Source organism: Mastigoproctus giganteus, chromosome 8 (genome assembly GCF_048544385.1).
Source record: "Mastigoproctus giganteus isolate SK-2022 chromosome 8, ASM4854438v1, whole genome shotgun sequence".
Taxonomy (NCBI): Eukaryota; Metazoa; Arthropoda; class Arachnida; order Uropygi; family Thelyphonidae; genus Mastigoproctus; species Mastigoproctus giganteus.
The window spans coordinates 70,649,834-70,677,200 of NC_143582.1; the positions used below are offsets into that span (position 1 = coordinate 70,649,834).

The 27,367-nt window shown below is 38.2% G+C and overlaps 1 protein-coding gene across 1 annotated transcript in view; it reads right to left on the minus strand.

Annotated features, from left to right (window-relative positions):
* LOC150081616 (SPARC-like) overlaps window positions 1-27,367 on the minus strand; it is a 111,928-nt gene that overhangs the window by 64,867 nt on the left and 19,694 nt on the right. Inside the window, exon 3 of the mRNA XM_090379471.1 lies at window positions 22,441-22,618. Coding sequence (XP_090235597.1) covers window positions 22,441-22,618 — 178 coding nt within the window. The remainder of the gene's footprint in view (window positions 1-22,440; window positions 22,619-27,367) is intronic.

Sequence of the window (27,367 nt, forward strand, 5' to 3'; positions counted from 1 at the left end):
AGACGAAAAAATATAGATTGGGTATAGTAAGAAAAATAGTACTCTGATTATTGCGGTCGGTAAACTAATGGCCCACAGAGCATAAAAAGTAGAAATTAGTAAAGCAAAAAGATGATGAAATTAGGGATATGTAGTTGGGCTAGGGTAGTTCGGGGTTGCAAACCCGTTCCTATAGTTAGGACCCTGAACGAATGTCCGAGAGTTCGTGCATCATGTGCTTAAGTCAGTTGTGTTAAAAGTGTAAAATGTATATTATAATTAACAATTAAATAAATAAATAAATAAATCAAGATAAGTTTAAAATTAATTACAAGGTAATTACAAGGTAAATACACTATGTCAGGCCAATCCGTGGGTACAAGTTTTCCAGACCGTAAGACACCAAAGAGGCCTAGTGTATTGTATTTACACTATATACAAACTCGATGCGTATGGGAATAATTATAAGTTATGAACTAATAATGCTGTTTATATTGATATCTATTAATTTCTTGTGCCTTAATATGTTAAGGGCTTTATTGATATGATGACGCAGGTATGTAATAGGAAAAAGATTTTTGGTCAGTTTACTGTATAATATTCTGATGTTATCAATAACTGTTGTTTTGTCGCTGCATATTGTTGCTATTCTGATGCACTGTGCTAAGATAACATTAGCATGTACCTGTTTGGAAATATTGGAATTCCATTGTGTAAAAGTTTACTATGCTAAAGTTGAATGCTTCACGTTTGTTGTACAAATTGATGGAGGCTATACCATTTTTTAAATTAATGTCTAGATCCAAAAAATGGGCTGCTGTATCCGAATTGTTAGTTCTTTCTAGTACAAGTTCCTACAAAAATAACACGCCTATAGAAGCATACCATATGTGGATTAGCCATACATTCGCCTTATTCAAACATAAATATGCATTACACAGTTCAAATGTATATTATCAGGGCACATACTACAACTTGACTGAATTAAAACAAAAACTGCTAGAAATACACAAAGACTTCGTAATCACACCGGTAGATAAAGCAGCCAATAATTTTGCATTCATTTGCAAATATTTTTATACATATACTTTAACTAATGAACTTAACTCAAGCAATACCTACAAACCGATTTCCAGTACATGTAATATCATTACAAAAAAACTAATGGCCTTCAACAAAAAACTAAAGCTCAACTTAAGCAATTACAACTTACCTTATATCTACTTCATCCCTAAATTTCATAAAAAACCAACAGGCTTCAGATTCATAACCTCATGCAAAAATAGTTATGTACACAAATCTGGAAAAACACTTGAACAACTACTGCAACCACTGATGCATAACATAAATAACAGCAAAATCATAGGCAACAACCAGCCCGTATTAAAATTTTTGCAAAGTAATACAGTCAATAATATTCAAACCTTTGATTTCCATAGCCTATTTACCAGTATCAATCAAACCAATCTCAAATTGGTACTCAAAGATATCTAAGATAAACATAAGGATTTTATTTCCTGCAACACCTATTACTGGAACAACATACTGAACTTATGTATTTCCAATAACTTCATATATGATGGTAATACAGTATATCAACAAACCAATGGACCACCTATGGGCAGCCCAGCCTCGTGCATAATAGCCAACCTATACCTATACTGGTCAGAAACCTCATTTCCACAGGACCTATTACTATTCAGATATATAGATGACCTCATGGTAATTAACTGCCCGAATTTCATCCAGGATTATGGACATCTATACCCTAACGAACTTGTACTAGAAAGAACTAACAATTCGGATGCAGCAGCCCATTTTTTGGATCTAGACATTAATTTAAAAAATGGTATAGCCTCCATCAATTTGTACAACAAACGTGAAGCATTCAACTTTAGCATAGTAAACTTTTACACAATGGAATTCCAATATTTCCAAACAGGTACATGCTAATGTTATCTTAGCACAGTGCATCAGAATAGCAACAATATGCAGCGACAAAACAACAGTTATTGATAACATCAGAATATTATACAGTAAACTGACCAAAAATCTTTTTCCTATTACATACCTGCATCATCATATCAATAAAGCCCTTAACATATTAAGGCACAAGAAATTAATAGATATCAATATAAACAGCATTATTAGTTCATAACTTATAATTATTCCCATACGCATCGAGTTTGTATATAGTGTAAATACAATACACTAGGCCTCTTTGGTGTCTTACGGTCTGGAAAACTTGTACCCACCGATTGGCCTGACATAGTGTATTTACCTTGTAATTACCTTGTAATTAATTTTAAACTTATCTTGATTTATTTATTTATTTATTTAATTGTTAATTATAATATACATGTTACACTTTTAACACAACTGACTTAAGCACATGATGCACGAACTCTCGGACATTCGTTCAGGGTCCTAACTATAGGAACGGGTTTGCAACCCCGAACTACCCTAGCCCAACTACATATCCCTAATTTCATCATCTTTTTGCTTTACTAATTTCTACTTTTTATGCTCTGTGAGCCATTAGTTTACCGACCGCAATAATCAGAGTACTATTTTTCTTACTATACCCAATCTATATTTTTTCGTCTTAACAAAGTTTAGCTGCCTTCTACTGCTACTTTGTAAGCTATTATATTTCTTTGCTATCCCGGGTGTTTGAGCATCATGTACTTAACTTTAACCTAGCGTAGCTCCACCGCATACGTAAATTACATAATATGCAGACACCAAAATTCGTCTAACGCTAGGCGCCGCTAGCGTTTCTACACATATATACACGGGTTAGCCTCCGGCTCTGTCTTTTTCTGTCAACCCGTCCAGTAGCGGTAAGTTCTTGTCATTCGGACACTACCTTCCTTTGTCTTCGCTTTTTTGACGGGCTACTTACTTCTGTAAGGTCATCCATGTTCTGTATGTTATACTTTATTGGCACATAATAGTTTTGCATAACTTGTAATTTATTTTATTTATTTATTCAAAATTTGTATTCTAAATTAGTTTTTACCACGTGGCTGCTTACACGTGCTTTTTGACATACAGAACATGTCAGAAACAGAAGTAAGAGTATTGCTGTTCTTTTTCATAATTTGAGTGGATGACCTCTGAAGAAGACACATAAATTATGAAAGATACTGCAATGCTATTTCTACCTTGGTCGTTCTTTTCAAAATTTGCATTTTTTTTTTTTTTTTTTGCAAAATTCGCACTTTGTTTCTTCTTGTTTATAACGTTACACTTTTCTTTTCCTTCCCCCCCCCCCTTTAATCAACATATATCGCTCCCAGGATACACGGTATTTTCATTATTAGCACTAGTTAAATTATAGATATATACCTACTACATTCTACAAATAACAATAAAAATAATTTTATATATACATTATGGTTGTAGGGTACTTTTGCTCTTGCAGTGTCCCTGATCCATAATTCATATTTTCGCTTATATATTTTCGCTTATTCATATTATCGCTATTCAAATCCAATTTCTCTACTTAATTTTAATCTTATTATTCGTAATTATAAAAGAAATATATATATATAAAAGAAAATAAACTACCTGTGTGTTTCCCTCCTCACACAGGTAACTATACAACTGATTTTTGAATTTCTCCAAGCTGCCAACCACAACTACTAACAACGGTAACTTTTCTTTATTACAATAATTCACAACTCGTTGGCTAAAAGAAAACTTCCTGCAGCAACCCAATCTAACCCTTTCCGGACGATTTTAATTTACGACCCTTATTACTTCTGAAATCAATTATAACAATGAAAATTTTGCCTTCATTTTACTATCCCCTTTCAGAGCATTATAGAACTTAATCTGCTATCTTTCAAGATGATCATTACTAATCTCTGTTGCTCACACATTCTAAGTCTTTCTTTATATGGGCACCCTTTTGCAGATCACACCAAGCGGGTTGCCACTGTTTACACTTTTTCAAGAAAATTATTCTTTTTTATTTATGGTGCATTCTCCATGCATGGATAGTATTCCATCTGCGAGTTTACAGTTACCTTATATGATAGGATTACCTATAAGACACCATGAGACCTGTCTGCATTACAGGGATTAAAAAAAAAAAAAAAAAAAAAAAAGTAAACTGCTGCCATTATCAACCTACTGCAGGATGGAAGCCTCCTCAATGATTCATGTTGGGGGAATGGACCATAATCTGCCACACTGACCTAGTGTGGGTTGGCAGATCGATTGCATTTAGTAGTCAGGGGCTTAAACTCCAGTCTACTCAAAGAGCGTGTGCTACTGCACGCCTGCTCTGACCACTCGGCTACAGAGGCCTTTTTTCATGTCAACCCAAAAATAAATAACTTCCAAAATCACTTTTCCTTCCTCAACTATTATTGATTCAACCCTACAAAATTACATTATTTTGGGGTTGCTATTGCCCAAGTGTAAGACCTTGCATTTTGCTGCATCAAAGCAGCTGCTACTTTTCTGACCACCCTGTCCAAGTCATCCTGAAGGAGAACTGCTTTGCACTGATCATTAAACACTCTCTCAACCTTTACATAATCTGCAAATTTTGATTCCATGTCCTCTATGTCAATGTCATTTAAGAAAATCAAGAAATAATTCTTGGAGGACCCCCCATACTAATGTTATCCTCTGCTTCCTACTCTGCAGCCACCCTGCAATCTTGCCCATTATCTGAATTTGTTCGAGCTTACGGAGTAATTTCTCGTGAGGGACTGTCAAATGCTCTGCTAGTTCTGACCATTATAGTCTCTTCTAACTAATCTGAGATATGAAGGGAATATTTATGGGCTTGGAAAAAGGATGTGTCTGGTATGGAATCTTCTGACTGGTGGAAATGGTCTTGGATGTGACATTTTCTGGATAACCATTTTGCTTGTATATTTTTCTAATAACAATTCTTTTTGAAGATGTTTTATTGATGCATACTCTTAGATCATACAGCCCCAAAAGCATATTTTAGTATAAAATGAATTGCATGATTTAAAATCAAGAATTTTAAACCTGTGCTGAATTTTAAACCTGTGACACCTGTGCCTGAATGGCATCTAGTAGTGACAATTATATCCCAGTAGGAGAGAATAATATCTAAAAGCAGAAGAGATGTGTTGCTTTCCATTTCCGTTTTAAACTCAATGGAAGGGTGAAAGTTTAATGATGGATCTGAGAAATGTTTAGTTGTCCAATCAATGAATCCATGATTGATGACACAGTCCACCAAACTTTCTCCCCAAAGTCCACCAAAAGAGTTTTGAAATTACGTGGAACTCCATGGATTTCTTAACAAACGAAGTCATGAAGATTGATTTCAGCACACAGATTGCACTTTGATCCCAGCACATGTTACTACACCAGAGAGCATGAAAAATCACACCAGACTTTTCTGTGTTCCCTAACTGCACATCAGTTTTGTGTTCCCTAAAATATTCTGGGAGTACTACGTGAATGATGTCCTCAAGCCGTAGCTTGAAAAACTTCCAAACACTTCTAAGATTCATCAGTAACTTTCAGCCTTTCCATTAATTCTCTTCTAAATGCTTCTTAATTCTCTTCAGTTTAATAGCACTCCTTTCATAATTGGGAACTCAAAGTATGCACAGGTTAAGTACGAACACTATCAAAAAGGGTTAAGACAGCAGAAAAACAGTCAATAAAAATAGGTATCCATAAAAATGTTGTATTCGAGGCCAACAACATCAGAAGGCTCCAGAGCAATTACAAACTAGACCTGGTCACTTCATGTCCATAAATAAAAAGAGACCCTAGGACAACCAAAGTCCGTAACATAACTATGTATTTATCACAGCTGAAATATTCAGGCAGATTACAACCTATACCCTGTCCACAAAGCCCTACAGGTCCTACCTATCACATCAGTTTTGGTTACAATAGTGTCATGTAGAGGAATCCTACAGATGGCTTGATGTTAGCAGCAGGGAAAAACATAAAACTGATGCAAAGTTAGACAACACAAAGTATTATTTACAGACTCACCATACTGCGGGAGAGCCTTCAAAGAAGCACTCTTCATAAAATGTTTTGAACTGATTACAATTAATAGGAAGAAAGGAATCCATTTCAATTGGAAATATTTCCATTTGTTTAAAGATAAACTTACTGACAGTTTAAAATTTAGTAATAACATAAGGCATTAGACGCTCAGGCACTATCTTCTAGCACTCTGCAAACCTCCCCAGCACCATAGGTCTCAAAATAATACCCAATCTTCCAGGCTTGCTCTTGAACTAGATCACAGCACCCTTAGAACTGAATCAATAATGCCTAACTTTCAGTCACAGCTGGCAAGTGGAGCCCACAGCTCTTCTTGATCCCAAATCACCTGATAATACTAGAAGATTAAGTCCACCACAGCACCATTTATAATGTGGAAAAGGACATTGACAGTATTAAGCTTTTACAGGATATTTATGCTCAAAACATTTCTAATTTTGGGATTAGCATTGAAGAATTTTATCAAGATTTCCCCTATTGCACTTTTCAAATTGAAAGGCAATGTTCAGAATGTAAGTGGATAACTGAAATTTTGCTTAAGATCAGGAATTGATTGGAGAAATCAGGAATTATCTTTAGAGTTGGCAGTGGTTGTACAAATTTAAAAGATTCTGTCTTGGTACAAATTTAAAAGATTCTGTCTTGTTATAATGTGTTATCGGTATCTGAGATATGGATGCTGTCACTGTAAAGAGATAGTGTGTTTGCATTGTGCTAACAGGAGGCATTCATACCATGAATGTAAAAGAAGAAATTACAATACAGTATGTGCAATCCGTTGCAGTATAAAAAAATTAGCTTATTTTATTCAGTGTGAAGTACATCTTGTCATTATCTTAAGGCAATTGAGAATGCCAAATTACAGAATTGTGTATTCTAGGAATAAATGTGAACATACACAGATAAGTATATTATGACATTTTCAATGATGGATGTTAAAATTTTGCTAAATCTAATACAAGAATGCTCATCTAATCTATTAGTCACAAGCTTTGTTGGGCATACAATGCTGAGACAAGTGTTGCATTTTCCAGGCATCTTTTCATCATCCTCTATGGAAATTTTGTGGTAGTGTTCATTCCCACTCTGGATGCAACTTGCATTTCCCCCCTTCCTAGACAAGGAGAGGGAAACATGCATGGAGAGGGACCAGACCCTGGCCAAGTTCCATGTGGCAAGGATGGAAACCAGATGGTTGCAGTTTCTGCAGCCATTTGTGTCAAGAGGCCAGCTACTCAATATGAACAACATAACCCAACAGCAGATCTGACCTAACCTATCCCAAGTGGTCAGAGGGAAAAGTGCACTAGCACACGTTCTTTGAATGAACCATGGTTCAAGGCCACAGCTGCTAAATACAATTAACTATTGTATTCATGATATTGTAAACACAAGGGAAGGGCAAAACCATCCAGAGCAACAAACTGGAAGTGCTTTCTGTGCAATGGCACTAGTGACCACCAGGAAGAAAGGAAGAGCCAATGCATGAAGTGGAGCAGTGAAATTAATATATTCATCATGCGAACATATGAAGTAACCAAGCTAGAGACCAATATGACAATGTACAGGATTGAACTACACACCAAGACTGTTCAGGTCACCAGAAAGCGAAAGCACACCAGAGATGGATCACTGTCATGAAGAACCTGATAGCTCCTGCAACCTTGAAAAGAAAAAAAGAAAAGAAAAAAACAAGATGTGAGGACCAACTACAAAGAACATAAAATATGGATGCAACCGAACCAAAAGTAGAGAAGGAACAACAAGTACAACTTGTAAAAGCCGAAGTGGAAACAGGTGAGGTCGTAATATCCAGAATAGAAGAGTGAAAGAAGGTCCAGCAGAATACGAGGTAAAGGATCTCTCCAAACACCCACACCACACTGAGGCAGAAACCTAAAAGAATCCTGTGGCAAGTCAACAGACCACCTCAATTGGCGAACAATACTGGATTGCCTCAACAACAACGAAGTAACACTAGATACTATACAGCCATTTTTTTACTGTGCTGCTATAGCAGCCACAAGGATGAATTAAAGAGAAACCAGAATCAGAGACCAACAGAAAACAAAACGCAAAGACAAGGAACCACCAGCTGGGAAAAAGAAAGCTACAGCAGAAGACAGAAGAGCACAGAGTGAAGATAGGCCAACTGACCCAGTACCAATGGGGCAGGAGAAGTAAGAAGCTGATCAGAAAAGTGAAGATCATCCACAGCAAACATGAAACCTATAATCTGATGATCAAAGAATACCTGGACACCTTCAAGCAAAATTTCCTTGCACTTGGCAAGAGACTCCGCTGTTACAAGGAAAATGCCAAGAGGAAAACAGACAACCGGTAATTTTATTAAAACCAGAGAACCTTTTAAAGGAACACTGCACAAGAGGCGAAGGGCAATGGACCCACTGACAAGAAGGCACTTGAGGAATTCTAGGGCAATCTGTGAAGCAGCAAAGTTAGCCATAGCAGCCATATCCCCTGGATAGACCTAGAACAGAAGAAAACAAAGGACACAGAGATGTCAGCGGGAGATCTGGAAGGAAGAAGTACAACAGTCAATCAGAGAGTCTCACAACTGGCAACCCAGGAATAGATAACATCCATACTGCTTGTACAAGAAGTTCAGCTGTACACAGATGCACATAGCAAAGCAGTTTACCCAGATAGGTACCCTGACACAATCCTAGATTTTCTGACTCAAGGAATCACCTATTTGAAAGATGAGGGCAAAGACACCAAAACCTTAGTGAAGTACAGACTAATTACCTGTTCCCCAACAATGAACAAAATCCTGAGTAGCTGCATAACTAAGAAGATATCAGCCCACTTGGAGAGCCAGAACATCATGGCCAAGCAGAAAAAGGGGTGTAAGCAGATGAGCAAACCTAAAAGCACTGCAATCTCTACACGGCCTGCATCAACTACCACAAGGCCTTTGACTCCATGTCCCAAGCTAGCTGAGGCATGGAATCAAAGATCCCCATCAGAAGAGGAATCTTCTAGGGAGATGCATGGAGTCCACTATGCTCAAGTCTCCCACTCAATTCACTGTCCACCATGCTCAACAACAAGATGTAGGGATATGTCCTTAAATAAGGGAGGAAGAACCCACACACCCTCTCTCAACCTGATGTACATGGATGACATCAAACTATGCAGGAACCAAGAATTAACTCCAAGAGCTACTCTGGATTGCCAATTAGTTCAGAATTGACACTAGGATGCAATTTGGCCTAGACAAATGCAAGACCCGTGGACTGCATCAGGGGAATCTAGTCAGTCAAAACTATCAGTTGAAAACCAATGACGATATTAAAGCCATGACAGAGGGAGAGACCAATAAATATCCGGGACTGATGCAAGCTCAACAGTTAGAACACAATGAGATCAAGGCCCCTGCCTGACTGAGAAATACCATCAGAGGCTTAAGGAGGGATTGAGCAGCCAGCTAAAAGCTGAATGGCAGGAAGGAACGTGGTCAGAGCCATAAACCTACACACTGTCCCACCTACAATTACAGATTGGACCAATGCTGAGCTGGAGATTATAAGATTGACCATGAAAATGACCAAGAGGCTCCAACACCATCAGAAGTTATCCATCAAGAGACTGACCATAGCACAAGGAGAGCAGAGTTGGACAAACCTCAGTGAACAACAGAAGGTGATTAAGAACTAGAGGGATTACTTTTAGGAAAACACAGAGCCAATCTACCAGGCCATAATGAAGATAGACAAACAGAAAACACTGCTCAACCACCACAGCAGACACCACTACAATGAGCTCTATCAAGACCACACACATAAGATGGCTTCCAAGCAGGAAGCTCTTCCCCAAGACCAAAAGTTTCATGGTCTCCATCCAAGTCCAGGTAATGAACACCATGAACTACATCGCCGAGAACCCCATAGTGACAAATGACGCATCAACTATGCCAGCTGGTCTCAGAAACAATCCAGCACATCAATGATATAGGGTGATCACCCAGACGGACTACACTGATAAGCATGACCAGGTCACCAGGATAATACATCAGATGGTAGCTCAAAAACATCAGTTGATCAAAGAAAGTGCACCACATTACAAGTATGAACCCCAGGCAACTAGAAACTCCTACTCACAAACTATACTGGGACTGTGCCATAATAACAGACAAGATAATCCCAAACAAACAAACCAGACACAACCCTCATCCAAACAAACAAACCAGACACAACCCTCATCGATAAGAAGGAAATGGCTACCTACCTGATCGACATAGTGGTGCCCAACATGAGCAAATTCTAGAAAACTTACAAGGGAAAGATCAGGAGGTATATAGACCTATGACAGGAAGTCAGAGAAATGTGACATATGGAGCAAGTAATGACCATCCTGATCACCATGTCAACCACTGGAATGGTGCCAAAGAGCCTCCATACGAACCAGCAGCAATAAGCCTCTCAGAGAAAACTTATATGAAACGCCAGAAAGCTACGATCCTGAATGCTTTTAGTATAGTCAGAGAGTTCCTCAACCAACAGTAATAAAAATAAGACCTCACTGAGCAACAAAAGAAAGTGATAGAGAATCTGAAGGATTACTTCCAGAAAAACACAGGACCACTCTACCAGGTCATAAGGAAGATAGACAAGAGGCAAACCCCACTCAACCTAAGCAAGGAGACCCCTCCAGCCCAGATGAAATAAACAAAGCTAGGATGATGGGCAAAGAAGACACTTGGCACACATTATCAGTGTTTTTTTTTTGTAAAAAAAAAAAAAAAGTGCCGGTACTCATTCTTTGCTATCAGGAAAAACTGAAAATTAAAAGTATATGAAAAGTACTCTAAAAATTTTTTTTCTCCTGATATTGTTACTTTAGTAATGTTTTTAGAATAAGAACAAATTAAGTGTTTTAACACAGTTTATTAAGCATAAATTTTATTATTCAAATATATAAAAAAATAAGTAAAAAATAATAACATAAGTAAAAATAATTTCATTATAAAGTTTTTGTAGAATATTTCAAATTTTTATTAAATTCTCATCCGACACCTATGCCAGGGCCCGACAACCGTTTTTGGGTGAAGAGCCATTTTTGATCTAATTAAAAAAAAAAAAAAAAAAAAGAATCCGAAGAGCCGTAGCTCAAGCTGGGAGGAAGGAGGTGGGGAAGGCAAGAGTTTTTAATAAATGGAATAGAGTGGGAATGCGTTTATTGAAAAAAAAAAAATAAATAAAAATATATATATATTTTTTGAAATGTTATTTATGAATACTGAAAAAACTTAACAAACATCCAATTAGGTACAAATTAATGTGACTTTTACTGATGAACTTCTTGAGCAAGTCTCTCAACATCATGCAAGTATGTTATAATTAAACATGCTCGCATTGTCCAGACGACGGTTTCTTGATTTATTTTTAATATAGTCCATGTTAAAAAATATTTGCTCACAGAAATATGTCAAACCAAAAACTGACAGAAGGTCAAACGCAAATATTTTCAAATTTATATACTTGTCCGGTCAAACACAATTTTGTCTTGCATTTTCAACTCATCTATCGCCATCCATTTGTGTAGAATTGCAAGGGCAGCCTTTTGCCTCTCTAAATCCCCAATTTCAGTTTTAAGTCCTTTTAGTCTTGCACTCCACATGTCCTTGATTTTTAAGTCCTCTTAACTCTATTTCAAATTGTGCTTCATGTGAACTAAAAGTTAAAGAACTGCAGTTACATGTTAAAAGAGCTGCATCATAGGACAGGAGTCGGCAACATGCGGCTCGCGAGCTGCAGGTTGCCGAAACACAGTTTATTAAGCATAAATTTTATTATTCAAATATATAAAAAAATAAGTAAAAAATAATAACATAAGTAAAAATAATTTCATTATAAAGTTTTTGTAGAATATTTCAAATTTTTATTAAATTCTCATCCGACACCCTATGCCAGGGCCCGACAACCGTTTTTGAGTGAAGAGCCATTTTTGATCTAATTAAAAAAAAAAAAAAAGAATCCGAAGAGCCGTAGCTCAAGCTGGGAGGAAGGAGGTGGGGAAGGCAAGAGTTTTTAATAAATGGAATAGAGTGGGAATGCGTTTATTGAAAAAAAATAAATAAATAAAAATATATATATATTTTTTGAAATGTTATTTATGAATACTGAAAAAACTTAACAAACATCCAATTAGGTACAAATTAATGTGACTTTTGCTGATGAACTTCTTGAGCAAGTCTCTCAACATCATGCAAGTATGTTATAATTAAACATGCTCGCATTGTCCAGACGACGGTTTCTTGATTTATTTTTAATATAGTCCATGTTCAAAAATATTTGCTCACAGAAATATGTCAAACCAAAAACTGACAGAAGGTCAAACGCAAATATTTTCAAATTTATATACTTGTCCGGTCAAACACAATTTTGTCTTGCATTTTCAACTCATCTATCGCCATCCATTTGTGTAGAATTGCAAGGGCAGCCTTTTGCCTCTCTAAATCCCCAATTTCAGTTTTAAGTCCTTTTAGTCTTGCACTCCACATGTCCTTGATTTTTAAGTCCTCTTAACTCTATTTCAAATTGTGCTTCATGTGAACTAAAAGTTAAAGAACTGCAGTTACATGTTAAAAGAGCTGCATCATAGGACAGGAGTCGGCAACATGCGGCTCGCGAGCTGCAGGTTGCCGACTCCTATCCTATGACGACTTCTTTTCTACCTTTGTGTGTCGGTTGCTGAATGACGTTTTCGAAGCAGCCAAGAATCAACATATTTTGCTGGATAGAAGCGGGTCAGCGGTGGGCCTAGAATTTTAAGAAACAGTAGTGAAGAAACTGTTTTTGTCATCAACGAAGCGCTGGTTGAGCTGGCGATCAGATTCATTTGTGAAAATCCTCATTCACATTCACTCGATGGAATTGATATCGTACTCAGAGTTAAATTCTTCCGAAACCTTATCAATTAGATATCCACGAATTGCATTTAACTGATTGACAGTTTTCTAACTTCACTTTCACCAAATGCCAACAATTCATGTTTAGAAGAATTAATACCTTTATTCCTCGTTAATTGGTCCTCGTTTTCTGTCTCTCGTCATCGGTATTGTCACTATTTCTTAAATTTGAATTTTTTTTTCTTTCCTTTTTTATTTGAAACTGTCCAAAATGTCGGTGTCATTCGGATATTCAGGTGCTGAGACCATGTAAACAGAGATAGGGAAAATTTACGGAAAAATGTGGATAATGCACTTCCTCCAAACAACAGATGATTATTTGTCGGGGTAAAAGAAAATCACTTTTCCAATTCTCGAACGGGGTGCTTACAGTTGATTCACAAAGGTGTCCAACCGAGGAAAGTGAACTAAAAAAGCATTTTAAATTTTGTTAATTATCGAAAAAAATTCTCAATAAATGTTTAGTGCAGTAAATATAATTGTGCATTGCACTTAATAAAATTTACAAATATTTTCAATTTTATTTTTGCATGCAACAACATATGGAAAATGTAAAACAATAAAGAACTTTGAATTTTTTTTTAATGTGTCCCCTATATTTGGGTTGTTAAGGACACTACTGACGCTATGCTGCTGCAACAGGATCTGGAAAGGTTGAGCAGACGGGCTGAGAGGTGGCAAATGAAGTTTAACACTGACAAATGTAAAGTACTACATATGGGAAACAGCAACCCCAGAGTATCAACTCTGTGGTACTACACTGACAGTGGTAGAGAATGAAAAGGACCTGGGGGTAATTGTGCAGGCAGATATGAAGTTCTCTGAGCAGTGCAGACGGACTGCAAGAGTAGCTCATGGTGTCTTGTCAAGGATATACAGGAATTTTTCTAGCAGGGATAAGGAGGTGATTATTCCCTTGTATAAGGCAATGGTCAGGCCACACCTTGAGTACTGTATACAGGTCTGGAGGCCGCATTTCAAGAGGGATGTAGAGCTGCTGGAATGAGTACAGAGAAGGGCAACAAGATTAGTGAATGGAACCAAGGGTTGCTCTTACGAAGAAAGGCTTAAGTTTTGCAAATTACAGTGTCTGGAGACTAGGCACCGTCGAGGTGATCTGATAGAGGTGTATAAAGCCTTGAATGGTTTGAGCATGCTCAATGCTGATGGGATTCTTCCTCTTGCTCAGAATAATCACCTGAGAGGGCATAAATTCAAATTGAGGAAAGACAGATGTAGGATAGATGTGCGGAAATTTGCCTTTAGCCAGCGGATAGTTGGTTGGTGGAACCGACTTCCATCCCTTGTTGTGGAAGTTGATAGCCTAAGTAAATTTAAGGCTGAGCTGGACAGGTATTTCGAACGGAGCGTGAAGTGGAAGTTTTTTTTTGGTTTTTTTTGGCTGATACTGCATAAGCTTGCTTTCTTACATCATATGCCTCTACTAATGCTAATATATGTTTTGAATATGTACGGGAAAAGATTGGACACCACTGCAGAAGGTAGACCAGAGCCCACTGGGAATACACCTTGATCTGCTCACTCTTGATTAGTGCGACTTCTCCGTGTGTGAGACAGGTGGTCGGATAGGTTTTAACGGGTACCACTAAGTTGTAGAATGCTTTAGCTCTCTTAATTCACGCAGCAGCACTAACTGCCTAAATTGCCTGCAGGCCAGAAATGTGAACAGTGCGTACCAAGTTAATTCTCTCCTAATCCGTTCGCTATATGAAAATTTTCTTTGCTTAACGGAAACTATTTTAAATGTAACTTCCAAGAGGAATTCAAAATAATTCGCTATAAAAGGACTTTGTTAAACTGAGGTCCAACTGAGTAATTTAGAAAATTTAAAAACAGTTATACAGTTTTATATAGAAAATATCTTAATAATAGACAGTAAAAAATGCAAATTTAGTTAAATAATTTTAAGCTTATACAAATAGTAGGTAAATATATGAAAAAAATTTATGGAATATTACAAATTTCGAAGTGCACCGCATTCAAATGTCACACATCACTGTTAATAAAGGTGCCGGTACGCCGTACCATTGCGTATCGTCCCATAAAAACCACTGCACATTATAATGACCTCCATCAAGACCACATAAATAAAATGGCTTCCAAGCATAGCTCAGAAGAGGGCTGCATTTCCTCGAGACTGAAGGATTTATGCTCACCATCCAAGGCCAGGTAATATGTAAGGGAAAATGTACGGAAATATACACCACAAACTATAGAAAATACATTGCCAAGGAACCCAGAGTGACAGATAACATGTCACCTATGCCACCTGGCCTCAGAAACAATCCAACACATCACCCAGATGGAGTACACTCACAGGCACAACCAGGTTGTCAGGATAATACTTCAGAAGCTAGTGAGGAAATACTAGTTGATCAAAGAAAATGTACTGTATTACAAGTACGAACCCCAACCCACAAGCTGTACTGGGACTGTGCCAGTACAGTGAGACAGAAGACAACGAAACAATCCTACAAACAGACTGGATATAACCCTCATCGAGGAGAAGAAAAAGGCTACCTATCTGATAGACACAGCTATGCCTAACACTGGCAACCTCCAGAAAACTTACGAGGAAAAGATCAGGAAGTACACAGAACTAAGATAGGAGAACAAAGAGATGTGGCATATGGAACAAGTAATGACTATCCCAATCATTGTGTCAATCACTGGTATGGTGCCAGAGATCCTACATAAGAACCCAGCAGCAATAGGTCTCCCAGAAAACACCTACAAGGAATTCCAGAAAGTTGCAATCCTGAACACATGTAGGATAGTCAGAGAGTTCCTTGGTCAACAGCAATAACAGTCAGACATAACAACCATCCTGTGCATGTGGCACCAGTATCTGTCATGGGTTGGAACCCCCAATCAGGGAGAAATAATAGTATAATAGTAATAGTACAAAAGTATAATAATAATAATAGCAACTAGACACAACCAACCATCCCCATCTCATAAGGTTGGTTGATTTTATTTTTAATGGCACATTGGCAGCTTAAGCCATAATGTGGCAAGTCAAAAATAAAAATAGCACTAAACATGTTTGGTAACCTATAAATTATGAAATAAGGTAAATATAAAGTATATATAAGGTAAATAAAAGGGAATAACAAAGTATAAGAGTAAAACTTTAAATTTGAGTGTATAAATTGATAGAAAGCAGAAAGTTAAAAACAGGTGCTTCCATAGCCAGGTGGGAAGGAGCAGTAGTACGTAGCACATGCTTCTTGATTAGACCGGGATTCAAGCCCATCACCACCAAATACGGAAAGGTCAGAGAATGACCACCGCATATCCCAGAGCAATATGGCCTTAGCTGCTAATGCTTCTAAAAACCAAATAACAACAACAACAAGTTAAAAACATCGACATATTGCCTGTCACTTAAAATCTGGCTGAGTGTAAATGGTTCATCGAGATTATTAAAAACAGCAAAACATAAAAAGGCACGCATCTCTAAAGCCTGGATATTTGATAAAAACATGAGAGAGAGAGAGAGAGAGAGATGGGTAAAATAATTTTGCACTTCTCATACACAGTTGTCATCCATCCTCAGCAAAACAGAATGTGTCAGATGACTGTGACATATGCAGACTCGAGCAAGAACAACTTCCTCTCTTCAGAGACCCTGCACAGGCTGGACTGCCATACCTTGATTATAGGCTTATTCTGATATAGTTTATTTATGGCCAGTCCATGCCAAGAATACTGCCATTGGGAATTTAATTTTACCATTAGCATTAGCAAAGGCACATGATGCAGGGAATTAAATGATTTTGTAATAACTGAGAGCAAAGTGGAGGAGAAATTGCCAAAGTTAAACATAATGAAGGCACCTAGAGTGAATGGGATCTATCCAGTTATATTAAAAGAGGCAGAAATGGAAGTAAGCAAGATCTTAGCCATTATTACAAGGGCATCCTTTGACTCAGGGGATGCCCTCACAGACTGGAGATGTGCAAATGAGATCCAAAGCCTAAAGAGGGGATCGAAAGGTGACACGGGTAATTACAGACCAGTTAGTTTAACTTCTGTTCTGAGAAAAATAATGGAGTCACTGGTTAAAGAAGCATTGCAGGATCATCTACATAAGACTGCAGTTATAGTTCAGACATAACAGTGTTCTTCACAGAAAAAAAATTGTCAGGAGGGTGGGGAAGTATAATTGGCATTAGTATTAGCAAAGGCACATGATGCAAGAAAGAAAGCTTATATAGCATCAGCCAAATCAATTAAAAAAAAAAAAAAAAAAAAAAACCTTCTCATCTCACCAATCCACTCGCTCAAATGTTTGTCTAGTTCTGCCGTGAATCTATTTAGGATATCAACTTCTACAACGACAGATGGAAGTTTGTTCCAGCAATCAACCGACCGCTGGCTAAAGACAAACTTCCGCACATCTATCCTAAAACTGTCTTTCCTCAATTTCAATTTATGCCATCTCAGGTGATTATTCTGAGCAAGAGGTCTGTTTGTTTGTTATTTGGTTTTTAGGAGCATTAGCAACTAAGGCCATATTGCTCCGGGATATGCGGTGGTCATTCCCTGACCTTTCCGCATCCTCCGTATTTGGTGGTGACGGGCTCGAACCCCGGTCTAATCAAGAAGCGTGTGCTATGCACTGCTGCTCCTTCCCACCTGGATACGGAGGCGCCTGAGCAAGAGGAAGAATCCCATCAGCACTGAGCATGCTCAAACCATTCAAGGCTTTATACACCTTAATCAGATCACCTCGCACGTGCCTAGTCTCCAGATGTAATTTGAAAAACTTAAGCCTTTCTTCATAAGAGTAACCCTTTGTCCATTCACTAATCTTGTTGCCGTTCTCTGTACTCATTCCAGCAGCTCGACATCTTTCCTAAAATGAGGTCTTCAGACTTGTATATACAAAGGGTACTAGGAAAGTTTTGCAATACAGCTTTGTTTATTTAATTTTTTCAAAGTAATTTCCTCTACATTCAATACACCTCTCCATCCTCCGAAACCAATCTTTAAACCAGTTCTGCCAAGTTTCACTAGGGAGTAAAGCACACTCGTTGTCCCAAGCCCGTAGAAGGTCCTCATCACTGGAAAACCACCTCCCTTTTAGCTTCATTATCACATGCGGAAACAGTGCAAAGTCGCAGGGAGCAAGGTCTGGACTGTAGGGAGGGTGCTCGAGAAGTTTCAGTCCTGTCGTGGTCAAATATTCGGTGCAGGCTTTGGCGCAGTGAGCTGGAGCATTTTCGTGATGGAGGTACCAGGTGTCCATTCTTGACTTTGGCCGCAGGTTCTTCATAGATCCAATGACTTTAGCAGGCATTGTTCAGTATACCACTTAGCTGTGACTGTCTTCTGCGTGTCCAAAACGACACGTTCCACAATTCCATTCGATTTGAAAAATACAGCTATCATTTTCTTCTTTACAGATCGGGATTTTCTGACAATTACGGGTGTGTCGTCATCATCAAAGACCCAAACTTTGTTTTGAGCCTTGGTCGGCAGATCGTAATAGTACAGCCAAGTCTCGTCACCTGTCAGGATGTTGTTCACATACCGAGATTGTCCCTTATCAAACTTTTTTAACATCTCCCGGCACCAAGTCACACGTCGTGTCATCTGCTCTTCAGTCAGTTGATGCGGCACCCAGAGAGAACAAAGTTTCTTCACGTGCAAATGATCTTGCAGAATCGAACGAATTGCTGGTGCATTTAGGCCCAAAGTATCCTCTATCTGTTGATAGGTCACTCGCCTGTTTTCGTCAAGCATTTTCCTCACAGCAGTAACGTTTTCCTCCGTAACTGACGTTTGTGGCCTTCCCGGCCTCTCCGAATCCTCCAGAGTGAAATTTCCCCTTTGGAATTCTCTATACCACCTGAATATCGTTGTACGATGTGGACAATCATCATCTAGTGCAAGAGTCATTTCTTCTAAGCACTGGTCTATGGTTAAACCACGCACGAAATTATACCGCAAAACTGTCCTTATCTCATTTCGTGACCACGATGCCATCGCAAGCACTTTACACCCTCACTACTAATGAATAACTGAGCCCATCGACTTGGCGCGGCGGCTACTATGCACGTATGAACATGTCTCAACATGCAGCAACAAGCAGCTTCCTGTGATTCATTGTTGCGTCGTATTGCAAAACTTTCCTAGTACCCTTTGTAGTACTCAAGGTAGCCTGACCATTGCCTTATACAAGGGGATAATCACTACCTTATCCCTGCTAGAAAAATTACTGTATATCGTTGACAAGACACCATGAGCTACTCTTTCAGACCATCTGCACTGCTTAGAAACCTTCATATCTGCCTGCACAATTACCCCCAGATCCTTTTCATTCTCTACCACTGTCAGTGCAGTACCACACAGTTGATACATTACTCTGGGGTTACTGCTTCCCATATGCAGTACTTTACATTTGTTTGTCAATGTTAAACTTCAGTTGCCACCTCTCAGCCCATCTGCTCAACTTTTCTTGATCCTGTTGCAGCAGTGTACTTTCATTGGTATCATTAAAACCCTGCCGACCTTCGTATTGTCTGCAAACTTGGACATTAAGCCTGATATATATACCATCATCAATATCATTAATAAATACAAAAGACACCAATGGACCCAACACTGAACCCTGGGGGGCTCCACTAATAACATTAGTCCACAAAGAGCAGTGTTTATTGATTATCACTCTCTGTCTTCTCCCACTCAACTATCCCTTTATCCATAATAGCAATTTGACTCCAATTTGTGCAGCAGTCTTCCATGTGCAACAGTATCAAAAGCCTAAGATCCAAATATATGATATCAAAATTAATCTTTGCATTCAGTTCCTTTGTGACCACATCATAGAATTCAATGAAACTGGTCAGACAAGACTTTCCCTTAACAAACCCATGCTGTGTCCGAGCTATAACTGAAGTCAAGTCTAGATGATCCTGCTGTGCTTCTTTAACCACTGCCTCCATTACCTGTGTCTCCCTTTGATCCTCCTTTTACACATCTCACATTTACACATCTCCAGTCCATGGGTACCCCCGAGTCCAAGGAAGCTCTCATAATTATGGTTAAGGGTTTGCTTACTTTCTTTGCTGCCTCCTTTAATATAACTGGATAGATTCCATCCACCCGAGATGCCTTTCTTATGTTTATTTTCAACAATTTCTCCTCCACTTTGCTCTCAGTTATTACAAAATCATTAGCTCACTGCCAGAGTTTAATTCACCTCACATTCCCCTCCCTGAATAACTCCTCATGTGTGAATGTAGATGCAAAATACTCATTTAATTTGTTAGCTACCTAAGCAGGATCATCAACAGTTGAACCATCAATATCAAGTGGACCAATCTGATTCTCCCCTTCTTCCTAGAGCTTATATCTGAAAACATTAACATTAACATTAGTAGAGGCATATGATACAAGAAAGCAAGCTTATGCAGCATCAGCCAAAAAAAAAAAAAAAAAGTATAACCATTTTATAGCATGTTTTTTAGTTCCTTCTTATCTGAAAACAGAACAATTTGCCAATGCTGTTAGCCCCCCTAAACTTTAACAGATTTAAAATACAAAGACTGTATCCACTTGAGGCCTGACGTAGCCGAATGGTCAGGGATGCGAGTGCGGTAGCACACTCTCCTTGAGTGGACCTAGGTTCGAGCCCGTGACTGCTAAGTAAAGAAGTAAAGAACTCTTTGCATCCTTTGCCAAAGATGTATCCCATGTATACCATGCATTTATATGTATCCCATGCATTTTTCTTCTCTGCAACACATCTCATTAGTTCATCTGACATCCATTTAGGCCTAAACCGTGAACAATATTTCTTAATTGGTATGAAATGCCTAGTAGCTTCCAAGATTAATTCTTTGAATGCTTCCCATTGAATTTGCTGTTGGTAACATCATCAGTTGGTCCCACCATAGAGAATTTAAATACTGTCTCAGACCACCATAGTCACCTTTATGAAAGCAAAAACCTCTTCCCTTTACCCTGATGGTAGTTACCTTTGAGTAAATCCCACTTCAGCACACTGTGATCACTGCCACCTAGTGGTTCCTTTATCTGCAGATTCTTAATGCATGAAGAATCACTACTGATAATCAGATCAAGAGTATTACTCCCTCTAGTTGCCTCCCGAACATGCTGCTTTAGAAAACAATCATCCAATAAATCCACAAAATCCTTGCTAGTGTGTGTGTGTGTGTGATCAACCCACAAATTCCAGTCAATATCTGGGAAATTCAAATCCCCCCATTATAAGACACTGATTTCTCTATACAGCTGTTTATTATACTCATCAGAGTCATTAGGCCTATAATACACTCCTACACTCAATTTTGCTTTCCCAGTGCTTATGTCACACCAAACACTCAACGTTGCACTGTCCAGCCATGTCGACTGGCTGTTCTTCCTTGGATTTAATGTGTTTCTTAACCAACAGCATAACTCCTCCTCCCTTCCTATATTGTCTATCCTTTCTGTACACATTGTACTCCCCAAATTAAGTTCTGCATTCCTTATATCTGTGATACCACATCTCTAATATCCCAACAATATCTGCCTTTGATGTTTTGACCAACACCTCTAATTCATCAAGTTTATTTACCAAATATCCTAGCATTGATGTACAATGCTAAAAGGGCATGTATTTCCTTCAGTATAAGGCTGTGTACTTACACTGTTGAAGGTGGGTGTTGCTTTGTCTTTTCTTATTTATATTTTATCTCATTTAGGATATTAAGTGGGTTGGTACATAGGAGCAGAATCACACCTTGTCAAATTCAACTTTAACCACAGAAGGAATTTGTTGTATTTCTTAAGTGGTTTAATGTTTTCTTTTTTTCATAAGTCTTACTGATGTTATTACATGGTCCCTATGGTAAAATTATGTTTGTTTACAGTCTTGTGTGAAGAATTGCTGCTGTTTAGACTGCATCATTTGACAGCAGTGCTTATTACAGCTTTATAAATTTGAAAATGGAAGAGACTGTCATGTTTAAAAAAAAATTTTTTTCCCCTCTAGGAAGAATTTGTTTTTTTTTTTTTTGTTGAAAATAAGCATCAAAAACCAAATTTTTAAATTTTTTATTAAAAAATTTAAAATCACATTTAAAAAGGAATTTTTGTTATAATTATTCATAATATGTAACTTATTGCTCTGACTTTTTTACTGAATTTCACTGCTACAAAATTTTGCTATAACGAATACTTTTCTTTGCCCACATGAGGTAATTTTACTGACATCTCGCTTTATTATTATTTGCAGCTTTTACTGTTTACAAATTATGTTTCTATATTTACTAACTTTCCAGTAATATAATCTCCTTTGCCATTTATTTTATGCATTTACTAATTGCAATTTTGCCAAACATGGAGCTTACACCTCCCCACACAATCAACAAAGAAAGCTTGCACCTGTATATAAAAATATTTATAGTGCTGTTTAAAACATCTGAATGTGAAAATATATCATGACTGCAAAACTATTTATGTAATACCTTTTATGTATCCTCCTCTGATCTGGTTTTCTTCTTCTTCTTCTAGTTTCTTCTCTATGTCTTTCCTCCGTTTCTCTTCATCTGCTTCATCATCGGCCAATAATTCAAAAACATCTTTTTCATTCTCTACTTCTTCACTCTTGGGAAAGTGTTTCTTTTCATGTTTCTTTTTGTGTGTCTAATGTATAAATAACAAGGAAATGCATTAATGTAAAATAGTTTGATACTGCAAAATAAAAACGTTAGTAATGCCTATAAGATTAGCAAAAAACAATAATAAACAAGTAAAAATAAAAAATTCTTTTTTATACTCATACTGCAGTCCTAAGGAGCTCAGAGACAGTCCAATACAAACATAACAATACAAATTATGTTTATGGCACAGGCAAGTCTGTTAAACTAATTTTAAAAAAATAGTTTAGCATTACATTAGACTTGTGAGGAATCAAAAATTAACAAAAAATGCATAATTTCATTCAAAACTCTATATATAAAGAATTTTCAAAGGATACGCAGTATTGTACAGTGATATTCCATTCTTCCCAACTAACCAAACACTAGAGAGCTAGTGTGATCAAAACCACGATCTAGTGTGTAAGTGTGTCAGAATGAAAAAGGATAAAAGACAGAGAGAGAGAGAGAATGAGCTGTTGTTGTTTGTTGTTGTTTGGTTTTTAGGAGCATTAGCAACTAAGGCCATATTGCTCTGGGATATGCGGTGGTCATTTCCTGACCTTTCCGCATGCTCCGTATTTGGTGGTGACGGGCTCGAACCCCGGTCTAATCAAGAAGCGTATGCTACGCACTGCTGCTCCTTCCCACCTGGCTACGGAAGCGCCTGAGAGAATGAGCAAAATAGGAATTATGGTAAAAGGGAATAAAAGGCAGTTTTGGTGAAAGAGTGATCCAGTATGAGAGCAAGAGAGACTGAATGAGTGTTATGATAAATGGGAATGAGTGAAGGAGTGAATGTCATTGGCTGTATGAATACAAACTTAATAATAACTCACATTAGTTTATATATACTAACAACCCAAACACACACTCACTGCATTCTCCACATGCCTTCAAAATGTTGCAGCTGGGCCTGCACCTCAATTAAAGAATAATAGTAAGTTGAGGTGCCCATAGAGTGCAGTATAGAAAGAAAGAGTTGAACAAATGAAATGATAGTGTAAATGTGTGAGAGAAAAAACACAAACCATAAAATGTTATAGTTAAGTATACACTAATCCTAGTTTTTAATTTCCAATAACTTTACACTGCATTCCCCCCATGGTGTGTGAGAAAAAGGATGAATGAGTGAGGGAAAGAAAAAAAAAATAGATATAACTTAACAGAAAATGTAAGAAAAAAACAAAAAAATAGAACGAAAGTAGAGTGTGAATGAAGATTATGAGTACAGCAAATGTCTCTTCCCCCCAGATAGAATGATGGGGAGAGCATAGGGAAAAATCCTCTCCCTATGTTCTTTCATTCCTATCACCTAGGTAGGTTGATCTCTTACTCCCCCACCCCTTCCCCCAACCCAAGTGGCACCCTTCCACCCTTTGCCTGGTGGGTTTTCCACTCCAAACTATCATATCCCACCCCAGAGCAGGATGGGCATCCTGACCTGAAGGTTCCCCCCTTTCACTCAGTCAGGCACCTTCACTACTGCCTCTCCTCTATCCTTCTTACCGCATTTTCCTCTCCCACTTATCTCCCCACTACCATCTTCTAACTTTCACTTTTTTTTTTTTTTTTTTTTTATACTGAGCTCTCCCTGTCTGTAGCCTTTGTTGCCACAAGATTTTCCCTGGAAGTGCTTTACACTCCCTATTGCGAAGTCCACCTTCTCATGGTGCTGGACAGTAAACTAGAGGTTTTTTTGTGAAAACAGATGTCTTTAGGCTAAGAGGCTGAATACACAACACAAACACTAACACTCACTAACTTACATAAATCTGGCCTTTACAGAGTTTTGTATTCATCACATTGCTTGATGCGGAGTTGGGGGAACCCCCTGAGCTGCATTACAATTAACATTATACACTAGTACTGTTAGGATGAGTTTAAAGGGACCACATTCTTAAAATAAAACTCTTTATTAGTTATTTTTTAAAGTCATTGAGATTTAGCATTAGCATTACTAGCATTAGTAGAGGCGTATGATGCAAGAAAGTAAGCTTATGCAACATCAGCCAAAAAAAATTCCACTTCATCCCTCTGAAATACCTGTTCAGCTGAGCCTTAAATTTATTTAGGCTATCAACTTGCACAACAAGGGATGGAAATCTGTTCCAACAACCAACTACCCACTGGCTAAAGGCAAATTTCCGCACGTCTATCCTACATCTGTCTTTCCTAAATTTGAATTTATGCCCTCTCAGGTGATTATTCTGAGCAAGAGGAAGAAACCCTTGAATGGCTTGAGCATGCTCAAGCCATTCAAGGCTTTATACACCTCTATCAGATCACCTCGCCGGTGCCTAGTCTCCAGACACTAATTTGCAAAATTTAAGCCTTTCTTCGTAAGAGCAACCCTTTGTTCCATTCACCAATCTTGTTGCCCTTCTCTGTACTCGTTCCAGCAGCTCTACATCCTTCTTGAAATGAGGCCTCCAGACCTGTATACAGTACTCAAGGTGTGGCCTGACCATTTCTTATACAAGGAAATAATCACCACCTTATCCCTGCTAGAAAAATTCCTGTATATCATTGACAAGACACCATGAGCTACTCTTGTAGCCTGTCTGCACTGATCAGAGAACTTCATATCTGCCTGCACAATTACCCCCAGGTCCTTTTCATTCTCTATCACTGTCAGTGTAGTACCACACAGTTGATACGTTGTTCTGGGGTTGCTGTTTCCCATATGTAGTACGTTACTTTGTCAATGTTAAACTTCATTTGCCACCTCTCGGCCCATCTGCTCAACTTTTCCAGATCCTGTTGCAGCAGCATAGCGTAACTCCTTAACAACCCTGTCAACCTTTGTATCGTCTGCACACTTGGACATTAAGCTTGATATACCATCATCAATATTATTTATAAATTCAGAAAACAATGGACCCAACAGTGAACCCTGAGGGACTCCACTAATAACATTAGACCACGATGAGCAGTGTCCATTGATTACCACTCTCTGTCTTCTCCCCCTCAACCACCCCTTTATCCATAGCAGCAATTTGCCTCCAATGCCACACTGCTCCAATTTGTGCAGCAGTCTTCCATGTGCAACAGTATCAAAGGCCTTTCTAAGATCCAAGTATATAATATCAAAGTTATTCTTTGCATCCAGTTCCTTTGTAACTACATCATAGTATCCAATCAAATTGATCAGACAAGACTTCCCCTTAACAAACCCATGCTGTGTCCGAGCTATAACTGAAGTCTTGTCTAGATGATCCTGCAAAGCCTCTTTAACCAGTGCTTCCATTAATTTTCCTGGAACAGAAGTTAAACTAACAGGTCTGTAATTACCTGTTCTCCCTTTGATCCTCCTTTGGGGATTGGGGTCACATTTGCACATCTCCAGTCCGTGAGTACCTCCCCTGAGTCCAGGGAAGCTCTCATAATTATGGCTAAGGGTTTGCTTACTTCCTTCGCCGCCTCCTTTAATATAACTGGATAGATTCCATCCACTCCAGGTGCCTTTCTTATGTTTATCTTCAACAATTTCTCCTCCACTTTACTCTCAGGTATTACAAAATTATCTAGCTTACTGCCAGAGTTTAATACACCTCTGGCATTCCCCTTCCTGAATAACTCCTCATGCGTGAATGTAGATGCAAAATACTCATTTAGTTTGTTAGCCACCTGAGCAGGATCATCAACAGTTGAACCATCAATAATCCCTTTCCTTCTAGAGTTTACATAGGTAAAGAACTATTTGTTGTTTTTCTTTGCAAACTTTTGCCAAAGATTTCTCATAATCTGCTTTCGCCTCCCTAACCTTTGTGACTTGGTTACAGACCAGCTTATGCCTAACAAACAGCATTAGGTATGACAAGTTCATTAACGATGGGGATGAAATTTAATGGTTTTGTTCATCTGTGAATGATCTCTCCCTACTGTCTTTAACACCATACCGAGTTTTTACTAGGGTTTTTGTGGTTTTTCCTTTTGCAAAACTGGTAAATTAACCATATCTATTTCACCTGTTATTTTATATGTATCCCATGCATTTTTGTTCTCTGTCACATGTCTAATTAGTTCATCTGACATCCATTTAAGCCTAAATCTTGAACAATATTTCTTTGTTGGTATGAAAAGCCTGGCGCCTCCGTAGCCAGGTGGGAAGGAGCAGCGGTGCGTTAGCACACGCTTCTTGATTAGACCGGGGTTCGAGCCCGTCACCACCAAATATGGAGGATGCGGAAAGGTCAGGGAATGACCACCGCATATCCTGGAGCAATATGGCCTTAGTTGCTAATGCTCCTAAAAACCAAATAACAACAACAATGAAAAGCCTAGCAGCTCCCAAGATTAATTCTTTGAATGCTTCCCATTTTGAATTTGCTGTGGGTAACATCATCAGTTGGTCCCACTGTATAGAATTTAAATACTGTCTCAGACCACAGTAGTCACCTTTACAAAAGCAAAAACCCTTCCCTTTACCCATGATGGTAGTTACCTCTTTGAGTAAATCCCACTTCAGCACACTGTGATCACTGCCACTTAGTGGTTCCTTTATCTGCAGATTCTTAATGCACGAAGAATCAATACTGATGAATCACTACTGATAATCATATCAAGAGTATTACTCCCTCTGGTTGCCTCTCGAACATGCTGCTTTAAAAAACAATCATCAAATAAATCCACAAAAGTCTTGCTAGGTTGTGTCCAACCACAAGTTTTAGTTAATATCTAGGAAAATTAAAATTAAACATTATAAGACACTCTGATTTACTGGCCCACTCTATTTCTCTACATAACTGCTCAT